The sequence below is a fragment of the Schistocerca piceifrons genome, chromosome 4, assembly GCF_021461385.2.
Source record: "Schistocerca piceifrons isolate TAMUIC-IGC-003096 chromosome 4, iqSchPice1.1, whole genome shotgun sequence".
NCBI classification, from domain to species: domain Eukaryota; kingdom Metazoa; phylum Arthropoda; class Insecta; order Orthoptera; family Acrididae; genus Schistocerca; species Schistocerca piceifrons.
Genome location: NC_060141.1, coordinates 567,081,538 through 567,103,491, shown reverse-complemented (window position 1 = coordinate 567,103,491; position 21,954 = coordinate 567,081,538). Strand labels below are relative to the sequence as shown.

Below are 21,954 nucleotides of genomic sequence, written 5' to 3'. Positions count from 1 at the left end.
TCCATTACGGTTTTGGGCGAAGGTTGTTGTGGAATCGGTAAGTACAACATTCCGTGTGTTACAACACGTCTGCAAGACGTCATTTGAGTGCTTACGGTCGCACACGAGCAGTTGGACGGTTCGAAGCCGGTCAAAGCGTCTCTGCTGTAGCCACTGTAAGAGGTGTTGAAACTGTCAGGTTTTCAAAGACGTACGGAAATACATGACGTTACATCTCTGACAATAATACAACTCGTTTTAAAGTATTCTCTAACAATGCAATGGTCCTGTACCCAACCGACAACTTACTTCGTCTTGCCGCAGCAACTGCGTGATCAGCAACATGCTAAAAATATATCAAAAGCAATACTGTGATCCATGCAGAGCGCCATGCATGGTCCTAATAACTGTAACAACTACTGCCATATTTTTTTTAAATATAGAAATTGAATGATCAGGAGGAGTGTGGTCAACTAGCCATAAACTAAAACTAAAACTTAACTCCGTCCGAACAGGCCATGAAGGCGCGACGGTACCGACCGACGTCACCGAGTGTGGATATGGAGGGGCATGTGGTCAGCACACCGCTCTCCCGGCCGTATGTCTGTTTACGAGACCGGAGCCGCTACTTCTCAATGAAGTAGCTCCTCAGTTTGCCTTACAAGGGCTGAGTGCACCCCACTTCCCAAAAGCGCTCGGCAGACCGGATGGTCACCCATTCAATAGTAGCCCAGCCTGACAGCGCTTAACTTCGAAGATCTGACGGGAACCGGTGTTACCACTACGGCAAGAAACCAATGAAGACTTAAATTTACTGTACTCGCTAAATAGATTATTTAAACACTGACAGACTTTACACAGACCTCATTTAGTCCACAATGCCCATTACTCAATAAACACGTCGATGCCACAACAAAGATAAGAATATTACTCTCAATGTATGCGTATACAAATCTGACAAAATCCCACCTGAGCGCAAACAAGCAACAACTACTTGCAACAAAAGGCAAAAAAGCCTCAATTAATACCAAAGTCTCCTCCTCCGCTACTAGCACGATCACGGCAAGCTGCGTCCGCCCCCGTTAGCTGAGTGGTCAGCGCGGCGGAATGCCACGCCAAGGGGCCCGGGTTCGATTCTTGACTGGGGCAGGAGATTTCCTCCGCTCAGGGACTGGATGTTGTGTTGTCCTCATCATCATTTCATCCCCATCTCCGACGCACAAGTCGCCCAATGTATCGTCCAATGTAATAAGTACTTGCCCTCGGCGGCCTAACTTACCCGAATGGGGGCTCCCGGTCCACAATGCCGGACGCTCATTTCCACGGCAAGCTGCGACCTCTCATGCTGCGCGGCTTCTCACCAACCACTTCCAACTCCTCTCCACATCTGTTCGCTCTCTACTACTCGCGATAATAGCATGTCAGACTCAGAGTTCGTGCCGAGCGCTCTAAGGTGCTGCAGCCATGGACTGTGCAGCTGGTCCCGGCGGAGGTTCGAGTCCTCCCTCGGGCATGGGTGTGTGTGTTTGTCCTTACGATAATGTAGGTTAAGTAGTGTGTAAGCTTAGGGACTGATGACCTTAGCAGTTAAGTCCCATAAGATTTCAAACGCATTTGAACATGTTTGAACTCAGAGTTTGTGTATGCACACCACAGCAGAATCATTGGCCAGTTTTGCAATGAAGTATTAACGTCCAACTTTCAGTTTATCTAAAAGTGTCATCTCGCGATTAAAAAAGCCAACTGAAGTTGTAAACGCTATGCGAAAGCATGACGGTTGTCATAGACGGACCATCACACCGCAGGAGGCTCGATTCGTAGCCCTAGTGGCGAAAAGGAACAATCATCTTAGCACTAGGAAGATCGCTGTAGACCTTGCAACTGCTGCCGGTACGTATGTCTCTGCCACAACTATTTCACGGTGCTTGAATCGGGCTGGTTTGTCCGCGGTGGTCTAGCGGTTCTAGGCGCTCAGTCCGGAACCGAGCGACTGCTACGGTCGCAGGTTCGAATCCTGCCTCGGGCATGGATGTGTGTGATGTCCTTAGGTTAGTTAGGTTTAAGTAGTTCTAAGTTCTAGGGGACTGATGACCACAGATGTTAAGTCCCATAGTGCTCAGAGCCATTTGAACCATCGGGCTGGTTTGTATTCTCAGAGGCCTGTCAAATGCACTCTACTTCACCCACGTTTTTTTCGAAAAAGAGTTCGTTGATGTAGGGAGCATGTTTGATGGGTTCAGCAACAACTGCCCAGAGTGACGTTCTCTGACGAATACCGCTGAAATGTGGCAAATGATTTTGGCCACCAGCTAGTGTGGGGAGAGAGGGGAATATGTTACACATCGCAGAATGTTCAAGACGTCATCGGTATGGCCTAAACCTAATGGTGCGATAAGGCATTAAGCACAATGGCCGAAAGCCCCTGCTTGCATGATGCACCGTTGCAACACAGTAGTACTGCAGGGAGGTTATTCTGGATTGTGTCCTTCTGTTTAGGGGTGCGGTAGGTCTCGACTTCATGAACGAGCCCCCCTCCCTCCTCCAACCCCCCCCCCCCCCCCCCCCCACACACACACAGGGCACCGGACACACTGGAAAGTGAACATATGAAACGTACGGAATGACCTAGGTACTCCCGGGACCTATGCCTTTTTTGTACATGCTTGGGATGCTCCTGACAGACGCGTTTCTCAACAAACACCCCTCCCCGAACTGTGCAAGAACAGAAAACCGCCTTGAGGGAGGGCTGGTACAATACCCCCAAGGACAATACAATAGTTTGATTGCCAGAATGAATGACGGTGGAAAATGTGCATCAGTGCCCGAGGGGGAATTATTCCTTACTGAGAGTACGGAGCCGGCCGGTTTTGCCGAGTGGTTCTAGGCACTTCAGTGTGGAACCGCGCGACCGCTACGGTCGCAGGTTCGAATCCTGCCTCGGGCATGGATGTGTGTGGTGTCCTTAGGTTAGTTAGGTTTAAGTAGTTCTAAGTTCTAGGGGACTGATGACCTCAGATGTTGAGTCCCATAGCGCTCAGAGCCATTTGAACCATTTTGAGAGTACGGTATAGACCATTATGATGGGAGTCTGACTTTGGTCAAACATGAGGGTTATTTATATCTGTTATCCCACTTTGCCGCCCCCGTGGCCGAGCGGTTGTAGTCGCTCCAGTCCGGAAATGTGCTGCTGCTACGGTCGCAGGTTCGAATCCTGCCTCGGGCATGGACGTGTGTGATGTCCTTAGGTTAGTTAGGTTTTAAGTAGCTCTAAGCCTAGTGGACTGATGACATCAGATGTTAAGTCCCATAGTGCTTAGTCATTTGAACCATTTTTAACCCGCTTTCCCATGTGGTGAAATCTGTACCATTTTTCATTAAAACTATACCAGTCCACCTCGGTTACGTATATACTGTGTTTCATATCGCCAATCATTGCCTATAATTATTTCTGTCCATCAATGTCTCTGTTCCTTAGTCCCTGTCAAGCAGTGTATAACCTTCCTTGACAAGCTTCATGCCGATCACGGTGTTGCCCGTCTCTGAAAAGCTTGATATAACACGATTAAAAGTAGCTAAGCAAAACGAAGGAGAGAAATAAAATATACAAGGAAGAAATTAATTTAAGATGGAGTGCGGGAGAATGGTCACTGCTGTAATCGCCAAAAGGGATTACCTTGGAGTAAAACTCAAATCGCGTAATGGTCTGAACTTCTTAACTACAAGCGGTTCTAATATTAATAAATCTTTTGTTTGTTCCACGTGTCTTGTCCAACTCCTAATCACTAGAGCCCGGGGCGCCAATGTGAGACCCTGTTTCTGCTGTATCTGCTGTTTACAAATATTGTTTCAGTTGTTCTTATTTCAAGTGTTAGCATAGTGCTCTTGATAGCATCCCAGTTGTCATCAACCATTCTAACGGTAGACGACGTCAAGGTTCAGGCACTTACTTATCTTTAAAGCCGTAGAGATTTCATTAAGGCACAGGTAATTCTAGGAAAGTGTAGCTCACCTATAAGGGAGACGGAGTGTACAACAGTAGTGCGACCCATTCTTGAGTACTGGTCGATTGTTTGGGATCCCCACCAGGTCACATTAAAGGAAGACATCGAAACAATTCAGAAACGTGCTGCTAGACTTAGTAACAGTAGGTTCGATCAACATGCAAGTATTGTGAAGATGCTTCGTTAACTCAAATGGGAATTCCTGGAGCGAAGACGACTTTCTTTTCGCGAAACACCAGTCAGAAAGTTCAGAGAACTGGCGCTTACGGCTGACTGCAGAACAGTCTAACTGCTGCTAACCTACATTTCGCTTAAGGACCGCAGCTCCATTCACGAATGGAACAGGAAAGGGAATGATTAGCTGTGGTACAAGGTTCTTCCGCCTTCTAGAGGTTGAATTCAGCAGAAAGTAAGGTAGTATATTCTCTTGCAGAACGCTCAGGTCTCCTGGAGATCCCAACGAACGAGGTAGTGGTAGATAAGATACTGGACTCGTTTATGTGAGGAATATGATTCTAATCTTATCTGGCTCTCATGATTTAGGTTTCTACTCTTTTCTCCAAGAACCTTGGAGCGGAAACCAGGATGTTTCTTAAATGGGGCCACGATGTGTTTTTCCATCATCCATTACGCTCTTCTGCGCTGTCTCTAAACATTCCCTGCTTCCGTTGCAGCAGGGTACTGCAGGCGTGCTGACGCACTTGATCTGGCAGCAGATTCCTGTCTCGGTCACCTGTGAATGATTACAGCGGTCATGGACCAATTTTACTAGATGCAGCATTACCGATTTGGGGATATCACCCATGGTCTGCGACGCATCCTCATACTGAGGAGCGAACGGAGACACTTTAAAAAGAATAACTTTATTAACAGACGAAACTCAATTATAATGTCCTAAACGAATACCCAACAACTATATAAAACAAATTTCTCTTCTGTGACGACGAACCCTAGAGTCGTGGTAGGCGGTGGCGTGAAGACCTGGGACACTAATGGGACAGTGCTGCCAGCGTGTGACGGGTGACATGCTGTTCGTGGAGACCACTATGAACTGGGCCCGGTCTGCTGGCACAAAGCACTGGAAGAAACTGCCAACTGGTAGTGCTGGAACTGAACGGCTGATGCGGCCGAACGGGATTGCTGGTACCGCTGACTTGAGGCGTAGGGCGTAACTGACTTCGCATGGTCCATCGACGGCCTAAATAATCGGGCAGGGATGGATATCCGCGTGATGCTACGAGGACACGTGTCCTGCCGTAGCAAGACAGTGTCCTGCCGACAACGTCCTTTTGCGACAGGCACACTGCCCGCCTCCAGATGCTGTGGAGGGGACGTGTAACTCCGTGGTTAACATCCCAGGCCATGCAAGGAAAATGTCTCTCTTTTGATGAGAGCCGTTACAGGCATTCTCCTCGTGCAGTGACTGCAAGCACGACCTGCCCGGTGTGCGGAGGAATCGACTACCAGGCAGATACAAAGATCTGTGATATACCCTCCAGGGGTAGTAACACAGCACACGTAGGGGCGTATACTCTGGCATCAACACTATCGCCACATTAGCCGAGGTCACTTCGTACACCCGAGTACTGGAACTCTATTCGGAGGTAGCCGGTTCGAATCCTTGTGACTAGTGGTATTTCACCGCCAATATTTGGCGAGCAGGTGAGGGTAAGTGGTGGCGTACAGTTCCTCGTCAACAAACTTTGTATCAATAGCCTGTGTTAAAGTCCAAACATCTCAACAATGTGTGGAATGAGGGCATGTGACACTGTTTCTGGTGGTTTGTCTATCAGATAGCGACATAAAGACCGTTGGCCCCCTTGGTGCTATTCGAAAGAAGTAGGCTGTGTCAGAACCAGGTTTTATCATCCACCAGCCAGTCTCCAGCTATCGCCTGTCACATATCTACAGTTCGGCATGTTACATATTTAGCTTTTCCTGTGTTTTTCTAGTAATATATTTCTTAAATTCTGTGCGCGTTCTTCTGTTTAAGAGGCTTAATATCGCGTTTTTAACTGTAAAATTTTAATTCAGAAAGTATGTAGCGCAGTTTTCATTTTTTCATAACAGTCAGCTATATAGCACATTAAGGCATCAAGGTCAATTAGTGACAAGTATTGAGGGCAGCAAGTGGTATAATAGGTTTCTGTCTGCTCTCATAGTTTGCTTCTTCAGTTAGTCTTGCTAGGATGATTAGAATGTGTGCATGTTGTCTGCGGATGCAGGAGGAGCTGGCCTCAGTTCGCGAACAGCTGAATGCGCTTACAGCTACCGTCAGCCGTAGCCGTGATAAAATATTTTGTAGAAACAGAAAGAGCCTACATAACCATGTAGGTGAAACAATCAATCTAAAAATAAAACATGTTATTAAAACTGCAGTCTAAAAATGTGGTAACTCATATACAACTGTATAATTTTTTGTAGCAGATAGAAGCTAAAATTATTTTAGAAACTATAAGTCATCAGCACGAAAAAGCTCTTAGATATACAACATGGTGCGTAGCCCGAGGTCCACGTTTGATTTTGGACTTCCAACAATCGTTAAAAATGGGAAAACACTAAACTCTCGAAACTAAAATCATAGTACAGCAGTGGTAAGAAAGAAATTCACTGAGACATTGAAAGAGTTAGATGAAGCAGGAAGTGTGACGTGTAATTACGCGATATAATGACTGTGTGGATACAAGCAAGGACAAAAACACGATTTAGGTACATAAAGGTCATAGCAGACTGATAAGGCCATGCATAACCCAGCTTAAGACACATGAAACAGGGTGACATTCAGCTCTAAGGTGGCGTGAAATGTCAGGCAGTTAAGAACATTATTTCTGTGTCGTCTTTATGACTATATACCCGTATTTATAAATTCTCCAAAATATCTTACTACTTCTTGTCTTTAGGGGCATTGTGAAGATTTTTCATATTAATACTGGTGCTAGTAATGCTGCGGTTTGAGTTTCACAGCCGGCCGGAGTGGCCGTGCGGTTCTGCGCGCTACAGTCTGGAGCCGAGCGACCGCTACGGTCGCAGGTTCGAATCCTGCCTCGGGCATGGATGTGTGTGATGTCCTTAGGTTGTTTAGTTTTAATTAGTTCTAAGTTCTAGGCGACTGATGACCTCAGAAGTTAAGTCGCATAGTGCTGAGAGCCATTTGAACCATTTTTGAGTTTCACAGACGATCGCCGATATATTATTAAGTTTCCCAGCATGTTGACTATATCCGGAGAGTAAAGATCGACCTCTTTGACCAACATAGAACTCTTTACACTGACTACATTCTAGCTTATACACACCAGACTTTTTATATTCATTATTTTCTCCAATCTTATGCTGTCATTTAAAATATTGAAGTTGTTTGAAAAACTACTGAAATATTAGATTTATGGAATTGCCGTTCAATTATATCAGAAAATTTTCCTTTATAAACCATAGGTATTCACTTTTTAGTGAACTTCACTTTATTTTTGGGAACCTTACCACTGCTACCTTTATTCAGTTTCTTTTTCAATTTTTTATGTAAGATCTCGACTAATATGCGGCAACTTGCATTTCGGTGGCTGTACAATCTGATTCTAGTAGTAACTTTAGGATTCTATGAATCATGGAGTTAAAAGGTCGTGTTTACTCTGAAGAGCCGAAGAAATTGGTACACCTGCCTAATATCGTGCAGGGCCCCCGCGAGCATGACGTGACACGACGTGGCATGGACTCGACTAATGTCTGAAGTAGTGCTGACGGGAATTGATACCATGAATCCTGCAGAGCTGTCCATAAATCCGAAACAGTGCGAGGGGCTGGAGATCTCTTCTGAACAGCACGTTGCAAGGCATTCCACATATGATCAATAATGTTCATGCCTGGGTAGTTTGGTGGCCAGCGGAAGTGTTCCTGGAGCCACTCTTTAGTAATCCTGGACGTGTGGGGTGTCGCATTGTCCTGCTGCAATTCCCCGTCGGAATGCACACCTGTCAGGGGTCCCATATCACTCTAACTGCACACAGCTCTGAGCCAGATGCCCTGACCCCAGACCATCATCATTTACAACTTCAGAGGTGTCAAGTGAAAGCTTGCGGATGTCTGTATTGTACTTGCGATCTTACGCGCTCGTTCGCGTCCCAGTACAAGTTGACACTTCCAGAAAAATTGTTAGTAACAGTTTTTGTTTGCCTCCAAGACGTTAGTGGCAAAATTGGTCGTCGAATGCAACAAGATGTAAACCAGCCAATGGAACAGCATCATAGTGGTACGCAATAGCTACAAAATCTGAAAGGTCGCAAATAATACCTATCATCAATTTTTGGACAAAGGTTTGTGACCTTACATAAAAATGGAGCCGTTTCTGTACAGTATTGAGTGTACGGTACTGACATTGGACTGTTGATGATTGGAAATATGTTGCCTGGTCGGACGAGTCTCGTTTCAAATTGTATCGGGCGGATAGACTTGTACGGGTATGGAGATAATAACCTTATGAATTCATGTAGCAGCAACCTGAGCAGCAGTTGGCACCGAAGTGGCACAACGAACTGTTACAAATCGGTTACTTCAAGGACAGCTCATTGGAGGGCAGGGTGGAGATCTGATGCGTTTTCTAGTGAAAGTTGGTTCTGTCTCGGTACCAATGATGGCCGTGTGTTGGTAGGAAGTGGGCCAGTTGAGGGCCTGCAACCAACCTGCCTGATGCTCGACACACTGGACCTCCACCTGGAGTTACGGTCTGGGGAGCGACTTCTCAAGACAGTAGGAGCACTCTCGTTGTCCCGCGCACCCTGACTGAAAATCTGTACGTCATTCTAGTGATTCAACCTGTTGTGCTGCCATTCGTGAACAGCATTCCAGGGGATGTGTTCCCACAGGATAACACTCGCCCGCATACCTCTGTTGTAACCTGACATGATGTACTACCGAGAGAGTGGTTAACACACTGGACTCACTTTCGGGAGGGCTACGTTTCAAACCCGCGACGCGCTATCCTGATTTAGGTTTTCCGTGATTTCCCTAAATCGCTTGAGGCAAACGCGGTGATGTTTCCTGTGAACGAACACGTCCGATTTCCTTCCCTATTCTGCCCTAATCCAATGGGACCGATGATCCCGCTATTTGGTCCCTTCCACCAAACCAATCAACCAACCAGAACGAACGACATGATCTACTGGGTGTTGACATTTTGCCTTGGCCTGTTCGATCACTAGGTCTTTCTCCAATCGAGCACATCATCCACAACCAGCATTAATAGTCCCTGTATTGACCGACCAAGTTCAACAGACATGGAACTCCCGCAAACTAACATCCGCCAAGTGTTCAACACAATGCATCCACGTTTGCATGCTTGCATTCAACATTCTGACAGTTACACCGCTTATTGATGTATCAGCATTTCACATTTGCAAGGCTTCTCTCGAACTTAAATTAACCCATGATCTTGTAACGCTAATCACTTAAATATGTTACCTAGGAAAATGTATTCCTGAAATTTCATTATTCTACATTAACTATTTTTTGGTTTTGCGATTTTTTTCAGTCAATGCATAAGATCTGTGATGATAATTTGAAAAGCTTATTTATTTTGTAAATAAATGCATCGTATTTCTCGATGTCACAAAAACACTGACGTCAATGATCTCACATACTTCAGCGACAACCAAAGGAAAAAAATAGCAACATAAAATTGGATTTGTACACGGAGTGCAAAAACTCGAACCGGTGCTGTTAGGCACTATACCTCGATAATTCACATATGAACGTTGTGATAGCCTAGAAGGGTCGTTAGTGAGAAACACCAGAGAAATAAATTACAGTGAAATGCGCCAACTTCGTGATACCATAAAGAAATTCCGTCCCACGCTTATCAAGGATAACCTGTTCTTGTTAGTATCGTTCATCTCTGTCTTAATCTGCCAGAAAACTCGTTCATCAGGCGCTTTTCGCTGTTAGGAATTTCATTGTTTTGAGTCTAGGAAAGTCGTTCCAATAGAAAGTGCAACTTACCGCCATTTATGTTGAGAATTCTCTGTCTTGATGATCATTGAGACAAGAAGGGAGCGCTGTTTGACACAGTTGTATGCTGGCTTCTTCTGTGAAAGAGGCAATACCAGGCAGCTGGCCAATCATTAAAGAAATCCCGAAACAACCTTCCCCCATACGTGGTTATCGCTACCTTGATTCTTAACCCTGTAGATCTAAAGGGGAAAGACGTGCTGAATTGCACAAGTGTTAGTGTCTGCTTTCTCTGCTTCTGTCAACTGTATTGACATAATAGTGGCACTGAATAATTTGTTATCTGGATTTTGTTATGTTTCTACCCCCACTGCTACGTTTGCATACTTCCGTGGTACTGCTGTACCGCTACTTCAATATGACTGTGGACTGAACGTAGAGACAGATGGCTTCGAAGCCGAAAGTACGTGTTATGCTGCTAATTCGTGACAATTTGGGTTACTTCGTCGTATTAAAAATCACTGTTCTCTTAACATTGTCGTAATAAATTGTATCGTGATGACTTGGTGTTGTGTGATGTCCTTAGGTTAGTTAGGCTTAAGTGGTTCTAAGTTCTAGGGGACTGACGACCATAGATGTTAAGTCCCATAGTGCTCAGAGCCATTTGAACCATTTAATAAATTGTAATTCATTTGTGTTAGTACAGTGCATACTAAATAGCGTACTTTGAAAGTTTATTGAAAATTGCAAACAAACATGTAAGATAAATAAATCAGCAGCAATATAGTCTCTCACATTATCTAAAACAGTCTGAAAATGTTCGTATAGTTTTTCGACTTCACGTCTAAATACAATATTATGTTGGTAGCACTTCATCTCCTTGCATGTTACGATGTGTTAACTGACGACAAAGCTATGCCGTTCAGTATAATGATAAGGCGAGGGGTCTCACGATTTCTGTCACCAACTGTACTTGAGTTACAGCTTCCAGACAAACCTGCGTGTGTTTACACCGAAGTGTCAAAAGTCATGGGATAGCGATATGCACATATACAGATGGCGATAGCACCGCATACACGAGGTATAAAAGGTATTGGCGGAGCTGTTATTTGTACTCAGGTAATTCGTGCAAAAAAGTTTTCGATGTGATTATGGCCGCACGACGGGAATTAATAGACTTTGAACGCGGAATGGTAGTTGGAAATAAACGCTTGGAACATTCCACTTCGGAAATCGTTATGGAATTAAATATTCCGAGATCCTCAGTGTCAAAAGTGTGCCGAGAATACCAGATTTCACGCATTACCCCTCACCACGGACAACGCAGCGGGCGGCGGCCTTCACTTAACGACCGAGAGCAGCGGCAGTGTTAATAGGCAAGCAATACTGCGTGAAATAAATACAGAAATCAATGTGGGACATACGACGAACATATCTGTTAGGACAGTGCGGCGAAATTTGGCGTTGACGGGCTATGGCAGCAGACGACCGCCGCGAGCGCCTTTGCTAACAGCACGACATCGCCTGCAGCGCCTCTCCTCGGCTGGTGACCACGTGGGTTGGACCCAAGACGACTGGAAAACCGTGGCCTGGTCAGATTAGTCCCGATTTCAGTTCGTAAGCGCTGATAGTATCGTTCGAGAGTAGCGCACCCATCAAGCAATGGACCCAGCTTGTCAACAAGGCACAGTACAAGCTGGTGATGGCTCCATAATGGTGTGGGATGTGTTTGCATGGAATGGACTGGGTCCTCTAGTCCAACCGAACCGTTCATTGCCTGGAAAGGGTCATGTCTGGTACTTGGAGACCATTTGCAGGCATTCGTTGTGGATGACAATGCGCCATGTCACGTGGCCACAATTGTTCGTGATTCATTTGTAGAACATTCTGGACAGTTCGAGCGAATTATTTAGCCACCCTGCCGGCCGGAGTGGCCGTGCGGTTCTAGGCGCTACGGTCGCAGGTTCGAATCCTGCCTCGGACATGGATGTGTGTGATGTCCTTAGGTTAGTTAGATTTAATTAGTTCTAAGTTCTAGGCGACTGATGACCTCAGAAGTTAAGTCGCATAGTGCTCAGAGCCATTTAGCCACCCAGATCGTCCGACATGAATGCCATCGAACATTTATCGGACATAATCGAGAGGTTAGTTCGTGCACAAAATTCTGCTCCGCAACACTTTCGCAATTATGGACGAATATAAAGGCAACATGGCTCAATTTTTTCTGCAGAGGTCTTCCAGCAACGTTTTGAATTCATGCACGAATTGCTGCAGTAAGCGTGGCAAAAGGAGATCAGCTACGATATTAAGAGGTATCCCATGACCCTTTTCACCCGCGTGTAGTTCTGCCTGTCGTTTCTAAGTGGGTCAGGACCAGGTGATTAAGACACTCAGCTTTTAATTTCTACACAAGAGGTGTAGTGCAGCATAACAGCCGATGAGAACTCAGACCACGTGCCAATTCACTTCGGGAAATCTTCATTAAACTGATTAGCCATCGATGTCAGGAGAGCCATATTTTGGCACAAGTTTATTTAGACCAGACTATGGTAATAAGCGACATCACATAGATATTATGATCAACAAGACATCTGTTTCCAGTCGGAGGTATACGTCATTGTGGACGTACCCGTGGGAAGAGACTGCGATGAGAACGAACGCAAAGATATTCTGGTCATACATAAATCACATCAGTGGCAAGACGCAATCAATACCTTCACTGCGCGAAATTTGGAAATTTGTGGTAAGTTCTACGGCACCAAACTGCTGAGGTCATCGGTCCCTAAGCTTAGACACTACTTAATCTAACTTAAACTATCTTGTGCTAAGGACAACACACACACCCCTGCCCGAGGGAGGACTCGAACCTCCGACGGGGGGAGCCGCTCGAACCGTGACAAATCGCCCTAGACTGCGCGATAACAACGGTGAAGTCACTGATGACAGTGCAACTAAAGCAGAGTTATTAAACACGATTTTCCGAAACTCCTTCACCAAAGAAGACGAAGTAAATATTCCTGAATTCCCGTCAAGGACAACTGTCAATATGAGAAACATAGAAGTAGATATCCTCAGTGTCGCAAAGCAGCTTAAATCACTTCATAAAGGTAAGGCTTCCGGTCCAGATCGTATATCAGTCAGGTTCCTCTTAGAGTATGCTGATACAATAGCTCCATATTTAGCAATTATATACAACAGCTCGCTCACAGAAAGATCCGTACCTAAAGATTGGAAAATTGCTCAAGTTACACCAATACCCGAAAAGGGAAGTAGGAGTAATCCGTTGAATTACAGGCTCATATCACTAACGTCGATTTGCAGTAGGGTTTTAGAACATATACTGTATTCGAACATCATGGAGTACCTCGAAGAAAACGATTTAGTGACACATAGTCAGCACGGATTCAGAAAATATCGTTCTTGCGAAACACAACTAGCTCTTTATACTCACGAAGTAATGAGTGCTATCGACAGGGGATATCAAACTGATTTCATATTTTTAGATTTACTGAAGGCTTTCGAGACCGTTCCTAACAAGCGTGTTTTAACCTAACTGCGTGCCTATGGAATATTGCCTCAGTTGTGCAACTGGATTCGTGATTTCCTGTCAGACAGATCATAGTTCGTAGTAATAGACGGAAAGTCATCGAGTGAAACAGAAGTAATGTCCGACGTTCCCCAAGGAAGAGTTATAGGCCCTCTACAGTTCCTGATCTATAGTAACGACATAGGAGACAATCTAGTAGCCGGCTTAGATTGTTTGCAGATGATGCTGTCATTTACCGTCTTGTAAAGTCATCAGATGACCAAAACGAATTACAAAATGATTTACATAAGATATCTGTATGGTGCGAAAAGTGGCAATTGAGCCTGAATAAAGAAAAGTGTGGAGTTATTCACATGAGTATTAAAAGAAATCCACTAAATTTCGATTACGCGATAAGTCACACAAATCTGAAAGCTGTAAATTCAACTAAATATTTGTTATTGTTGTGGTCTTCAGTCCAGAGACTGGTTTGATGCAGCTCTCCATGCTACTTTATCCTGTGCAAGCTTCTTCATCTCCCAGTACCTACTGCAACCTACATCCTTCAGAATCTGTTTAGTGTATTCATCTCTTGGTCTCCCTCTACGATTTTTACCCTCCACGCTGCCCTCCAACACTAAATTGGTGATCCCTTGATGCCTCAGAATATGTCTTACCAACCGATCCCTTTTTCTAGTCAAGTTGTGCCACGAATTTCTCTTCTCCCCAATTCTATTCAATACCTCCCCATTAGTTATGTGATCTACCCATCTAATCTTCAGAATTCTTCTGTAGCACCACATTTCGAAAGCTTCTATTCTCTTCTTGTCTAAACTATTTATCGTCCACGTTTCACTTCCATACATGGCTACACTCCAAACAAATACTTTCAGAAATGACTTACTGACACTTAAATCTATACTCGATGTTAACAAATTTCTCTTCTTCAGAAACGCTTCCCTTGCCATTGCCAGTCTACATTTTACATCCTCTGTACTTCGACCATCAGCAGTTATTTTGCTCCCCAAATAGCAAAACTCATTTACTACTTTAAGCTTCTCATTTCCTAATCTAAATCCCTCAGCACCACCCGATTTATTTCGACTAAATTCGATTATCCTCGTTTTACTTTTGTTGATGTTCATTTTATATCCTCCTTTCAAGACACTGTCCATTCCGTTCAGCTGCTCTTCCAGGTCCTTTGCTGTGTGAAGTACTTCAAAAGGGAGAGGACGAACGTAGTGAAAACAGTCAGTTTAGTTGACCTGTTGCATTTTCTAGGTGATCTGCCAAAAAATAGCAACCTTTACTTTGCTTTGCCCACGACATTATCTACAAGATCGTTCCAATTTAAGATACTCGTAATTGTAATCTTAAGTATTTAGTTGAATTTATAGCCTTAAGATTTGCGTGTTTTGTCGTGTAACTTTTAATTTAGTGGATTCCCTTTAGTACTCATGAGGATGACTTTACACTTTTCATTACTTAGAGTTAATTGCCACTTTTTGCATCATACAGATATCTTCTCTAAATCATTTCGCAATTGCTTTTAATCAACAGATGAATTTACAAGACGGAAATGATAGCATCGTCTACAAACAATCTGGAAGGGCTATGCGGATTGTCTCCTATGTCGTTTATGTAGATCAGGAACTCATCAGGGTTTATAACACTTCTTTGCGGAACGCCAGATTGACTTCTGTTCTTCTCGACGACTTCCTGTCAGTCACTACGAACTATGACCTTTCTGACAGAAAATCACGAATCCAGTCGCACAACTGAAACTATACTTCATATGGACGTAATTTCGTTGGTAGTTGTTTATGAGGAACGGTGTCAAAAGCCAGCTGTAAATCTAAAAATATGGAATCAATTTGACATACCCTTCGATAGCACTCATTATTTCGAAAGAATAAAGATCTAGTCGAGTTTCACAAGTACGATATTTTCGGAATCTGTGTTGGCTGTTTGTTAATAAATCGTTTTCTTCGAGATACTCCATAATGTCCGAAAACAGTAGATGTTCCGAAATCCTACTGCAGATCGACTTTAGCCATATGGGTCTGTAATTCAGAGAATTATTACTGTTTCCTTTCTTGGATATTGGTGTGAACTGTGCAATTTTCCGAACTGTAGGTACGGATCACTCGACAAGTGAGAATGAAGATATTGTATTAGTATACCTTGAAAAGAACCTGACTGGTATGCAGTCTGGGCTGGAGGCCTTTCCTTTATCAACTGATTTAGGCTGATTCGCTACACCGAGGACATCTACTTATATATTGTATTGTATTATATTGTATGTGAACTGGAGGCCTAGAAACGACGGAGAGGCCCCGTCCCCGCCGCAGTCGCAGTGGTCCACAACCCCACGACGACTACCGCAGTCCACTTTACTCCTCCGCCGCCCCACACCGAACCCAGGGTTATTGTGCGTTCGGCCCCAGTGGACCCCCCAGGAAACTTCACACCAGACGAGTGTAACCCCTATGTTTGCGTGGTAGAGTAATGGTAGTGTATGCGTACATGTAGAACTTATTTGCGCAGAAATCGTTGACATAGTGTAGTTGAGGCGGAATAAGGGGAACCAGCCCGCATTCGCCGTGGCAGATGGAAAACCGCCTAAAAGCCATTCACAGAGTGGCCGGCTCACCAGACCTCGACACAAGTCCGCCGGGCGGATTCGTGCCGGGGACCAGGCGCTTCTTCCCGCCCGGAAAGCCGTGCGTTAGACCGCATGGCCAACCGGGCGGGCTTACTTATATGTTACTTACGTGGCCAGCTGTTCTTAGTTCGAATTCTAGAATACCTTTAATCGCTAATGCTTCCTCCTGTATTATGTACCTACAAGAAGTAAAATTTCGTTGCTTGCGATCCTTTTTGCTGTTGCAATTTTAATGGCCAGCCATATTCTTTCGTTCGTCGTCAGTCTTGAGATCTCAATGGCACCGAGAGAAACGAGCGAAGTGGTTAGTACACGGGATTTCCATTCGGCGGGACGACCATTCAAATCTGCCTGCGACAGTCCAGATATAGGTTTTTTGCGATTTCCCAAAGTCGCTCCTGGCAATTGCCAGGATGGTCCCTTTGAAAGGGGGCGACCTATTTTCTTCCCCGTCCCCGAAAGAATATGGGCTTGTGCTCCGCCTCTGATGACGACGGGAAGACTACGGATGGTGGTTATGGCGGGATAACCGGTGTTCGGTTACATATGTTCTTTTCGTCTCCAGTTCAACCAGTCTATTAAAGCCGCTCGAAATAACAGTTTTCTGAAATAACCAATTTTCGGCTCTTATTGATATTTTTTCAGAAATAAACATAGACATCGAAAAAAGATTGAAGGATTCTAAGACTCTGTCAGACTTTCGCATTCTACGTTCCCTACTGATTCCAATGATTTAAATTTGTGCTCAAAAAACATGTTGTAATAAAGGATTTGGGAATTTCGTGTAGTCTGTGCTAAAGAATGAAAACTGAAGGTGGAAAATGTTTTATGTGTTAAGTTGTCCGTTTCCGAGTGCTGCACGCAGATAAAGGCATATTAGTACGCAGAAACAGCAGCAGACCGCCTACTTTCAATTTTTTTTTGGTAGCTATGAATGAATTAAGTTTTTTTTTATTTATTACTGCGACTAACTTCTTTTCTCTTTTATTATTTCACGCAAATGGCAGGCAAATAATTAGATTTTGTGTAAAACTTGTAGCATTATTTTTCCTCTGTTATTTAGAACGAAAAATCGGCGTTTTACTCAAATATATGTCTTTACATTATACTGGGGATTTGAATACAACTGATTTTTTGTTGACAAGACCGAAACAGCTCTTTAAAAAATTCAGTTGAATAATTTAGATAGTAGCAGTAACAATTACATGACAATAGTTAAGATTTCAATAATAAATTAATCCATTGGCCAATATTTATGGTCCAATCTGTTCACAAATAGTTATTCTATAATGTGTTGACCATTAAATTGACTCCTTTCACCAATATAATTCAAAGACGAAGCGAAACTTTCAGAAACCAAAGAACTTCCTATGAAACACTTTTTTTAAAAAAACAAAATTCCATTTAAAGCCAAAAATTGTAGTACAACTGCTATGACAAATTGATTTATCGGTTTTATACTCAGTTATCTTTAAAAAATGAAAATGACTTCTGTACCAAAGCCAAACAAATACCGAAAAATACCAATTATTCAGTACTAAAATACAGGGTGTTTATAAATGAATATCGGGGTTTTAACGCTTTATAATATTTATTATATTAAACTTACAGTTTTAAATGATGTGTAAAATGAAAGAGCAACTCAAACAGTTTTACCAAGAATCTTATAAATGTTCAATGTGAGCACCATTTGTCACACGGCACACATCAAGTCTATAGCCGAGCTCTTCCCAAACATTGATAAGTGTGTCTGCAGTGATTGTAGCAAAAGCTGCTTCAATCCAGTTTCTTAATTCAGGGAGGTCTGCTGGTAGCGGAGGCATGTACACACGATCCTTGATGAAGCCCCAAAGGAAGAAATCGCGTGACGTTAGGTCGGGTGAACGTGGAGGCCATGCAAAGCAAGCCCTGTCATTGGATCCCTTGCGGCCTATCCAGCACTTGGGTACAGTGAAGTTGAACTAATCGCGTACTTCGCTATGCCAGTGAGGTGGCGCACCATCTTGCTGGGAATTGAAGTTCTCTGGCTCATCTTCTTCCCACTAAGAGAAGAGCCATTGCTCTAGTGTATCAAGGTAAGAAGTGCCAGTTACAGTAGTTTCACCAAAAAAGAAGGACCCATAAACTTTCTGCCGGGATACGACACATAAAATAGTCACTTTAAGGGAATCTCGTTGCATTTGTACCACCTCGTGAGGCTTTTCTGAGCCCCAGATGCGCACATTGTGAGTGTTAACATGTCCACTAAGGTGAAAGGTCGATTCATCACTGAAGACAATATGATTCAGAAAACCTTCATCGTCGTGAAACAACATTTCGTTTGCGAAGTTGGAACGTAGTCCATGGTCTGCCGGCTTTAGAGCCTGTAACAACTGTAAACGATAAGGACGTAGTTGTACGCGCTTTCTTAAAACTTTCCAAACAGTCGACATGGGAACTTGTATTTCAAGATTAGCCTTCCGGACTAATTTCTTTGGGCTTCGAGTGAACGATTCTCTCACTCGCTCAACTCTTTGGTCGTCCAGTGCTCTTCCCTTTACAAAGGCAGCCGGTATCTTCAAATTGATGATACCATCTACGAATGTTATCACTTTTGGAGGATGACAACCGAACTTCAGCCAGAATGCACGTCGCACAGTAACTACAGATTCGGTCTTTGCAAACTGCAAAACACAAAATGATTTCTGTTCACTAGTCGCCATCTTCGTTACTACCGCTGTCTAGCGGATTGCGGCGGAAACATTGCACACTGCGCATGCGAACTGGTGTCAAACACAACTGTTTGAGTTGCTCTTTCATTTGACATATCATTTATAACTGTAACTTTAATGTAATAAATACTGTAAAGCGTTAAAACCACTATATTCATTTATAAACAACCTGTACTAGTATAGATTGTAATCGGTCAGTTTTTCCCATCCCTAGATGGTGGTTATCTCAGAATAGGCGGTTTTCATTACACTGGGTCTTTTCGTCTCGAGTTCAACCTGGCTATTAAAATCGCTCAAAATAACCGATTTCTGAAACAATTGATATCCGGTTTTGTTATTTCTATAGAATCCTGTAATAAAAGTCAATTTATTACAAAGAATGAAAAACTCTAATGAAGGTGAAGGACAAGGAGGTCGCGAGCGATATGTAGTTCAGCCTGCGGCAGAAATATGTCTCATTGTCCCCAAGTGATGGAGGTGTGGTGGCAGCGAGAGCGAAAGGTCACAAGCTGATCACTTCCCTGCATCGTCACTTTGGATGTTACCAATTTTTCGCCCTCAAGCAACCATAAAATTAAAGGTTCAGTCGTTATGCATAGTTTTTAGCATGCCAAGAAAGTTATAAGTAAATCAATCAAATTTTTCTTCCAAGGATTTTTTAAGTGACAGAACGCAATGTCCCCGACCGCAAGTGTACATCAGAGACAAGGGTATCGTCAGGAGTGCCCCCAGGGAGATGTGATAGGAGCGCTGGTTTTTTTTTTTTATATAGACATAAATCATCTGTCACACAAGGTAAACAGCAGGTTGCTGCTGTTTGCTGATGATTTTGTGGTGTATGAGAAGGTGTCGTCGTTGAGTGACAGTAGGATTCAAGAGACTTAAACAAATTTTCTTTTTGGTGTCATGAATCGTAGCTAGCTCTAAATGTAGAAAATGTAATTTAATACAGATGAGAAGGAAAAACAAACCCATAATGTTCGAATATAGTATTAGTAGTGCGCTTCTTGACACAATCATATCGATTAAATATCTAGGTTTAATGTAGCAAAGCAATTTGAAATGGAATGAGCATATAAGGACTGTTGTAAGGAAGTTGAATGGTCAACTTCGGTTTATTGGGAGCATTTTAGTAAAGTGTGGGTACGAACAAAGCGTAACTATTTCGGAGATACTTCGGGAACTCAGACAGCAATCACTGGGGGTAAGGCGACATCCTTTTCGAGGAAATTTAGAGAACCGGCATTTGAGGCTGAACGATTCATCTGCCGCCAACGGACGATTCGCTTAAGCACCATGAAGATAATTTTAGAGAGATTAGGACTGGTACAGAGGCATGTAAACAGTCGTTATCAACTCGGAGTATTTGCAGAAAAGAAAATGACTTGTAGCGGTACGAGTACCCTCCGCCTCGCACCATATGGTGGCTTCCGGAGTAGGTATTTAGACGTGGAACACTGTGGATGTTTTCTCCTTACTGTGATGTCGCAAATTCGTTGTGGCTTCTCCAATTTTTAATCTTTTAAAGCAAGTGGAGCATTGTACTTCACTGCTACCCTACTCCGTAAAATGTTTCCAAACTGGGGTTGATACCATTCTGCAACTGATAAAAGAAGTTTTGAAGACGTTAAAAAAAAGTTTTTGCACTGCTGCTGTGGCATGTTGATAGCTGCTGCTTTTACCCAGTTATTATTGAAAATGGAAATATCTGTTAAAACTGAGACAAAACCAACACCATAAACTACCGATTATCCAGAACTAAAATACCGGAATCGGTTTTAACCGGTTGGTTTTTTCCATTCCTAACGCGAACCACTAAACTTTCTTCCTTTTTCGTTTTCCACTGACCACACGTAGGATTAATTTAACAGTTGTCTGATGAAAGAAGGTGGTTAGCAGAACGAAAATGAAGGAAGTTAATCTCAATTTTTTTGCAATATTATAGTTATTATCAGTTATTCTTGAATACTACGCTATTACACTAAAACGCCAAACAAAGTGGTATAGACGTGCTATGAAACGTCCCCTTAGAAAAATTGTACAAGACTGTGCTTAAACTGACACACAATATTTTTGGCGCAACGCAATCTGACTTTCAGTAATCCCTACAAAAGAATGGCCCTGACTAACATTAACCTATACGTTTCACAAATCACTTACCTCACAAAAATCTTCGTTACTCGAACTACTGCAATACAGCGAGCGCCACTACTGCCAGCTAAATAAAAGATTCAAACTACTGAAGGCACTAACTACTGATAGGCATAGTCAACAAATGAAAGATTTTGATAGAGAACAAACAATGCATTTACCTTAATAGTGTTCAAAAATGATAATATATATACAGCAGTTCATGACATCCATTCTTACAAATGTACTGTTTCTGATGGACACACGTCCAGATCATCCGCTCTCAAAAATGCGCCATCTCACTTCCCCACATCCACCACTGCTGGCGGCTCACCTCCAACTGCGCAACGCTATGCGCTGTTCACATCCAGCTGCCCAACAATACAATGGCAGACAACAATGCAAACTAGTCACATACTGCACACAGCACAGCCAGTGATTTTCATACAGAGCGCTACGTGGCTTACCAATATAAAAACCTAAACAGCCTACTTACATGCTCCCCACAAAAAATTTTACAAATTGTTTTGGGCAGTGGCCAATACGGATTTGAAAAATGTTTCATAATTACAATAACAAAAAAATCAAATGCACACATTTATTGATACAATGTTGGTCAAAAGCTAAAATTTTCTCACAGTCCATGCAGACAGTCTTGATCGTTCATCACAGTAAAATAGCAGTGTTTTTTTCAATGTCTGAGTAGTAAAAGAAAATGTACACGGAAGTAGTGGATTTTCATGCAGTCTTGAAGAAGTAGTGTTGTCCTTCCAACGAAAAGACAGTGCTGACTCGACATGCAGACAGGTAATGGGCCACAACAGAGCAAACCCACCGCAGAGTCAGTCGAAGTTTTGAAGAATATTGGTTTAGATCCACTGTAGTCCTGGTAGAGATTACGGTATTAGTGGGCCATCAAAGATGCAGACCCACTGTAGTCCTTGTAGAGATAATGGTATTGGTGGGCCATCAAAGATGCAGACCCACTGTAGTCCTTGTAGAGAC

At 43.3% G+C, this 21,954-nt stretch overlaps 1 protein-coding gene across 1 annotated transcript in view; it reads right to left on the bottom strand.

Moving 5' to 3' along the window:
- LOC124796005 (fatty-acid amide hydrolase 2-like) overlaps positions 1-4,785 on the bottom strand; it is a 424,143-nt gene extending 419,358 nt beyond the window's left edge. The window contains exon 1 of the mRNA XM_047260088.1: positions 4,765-4,785. Coding sequence (XP_047116044.1) covers positions 4,765-4,785 — 21 coding nt within the window. The remainder of the gene's footprint in view (positions 1-4,764) is intronic.
- Between the last annotated feature and the right edge of the window lie 17,169 nt (positions 4,786-21,954).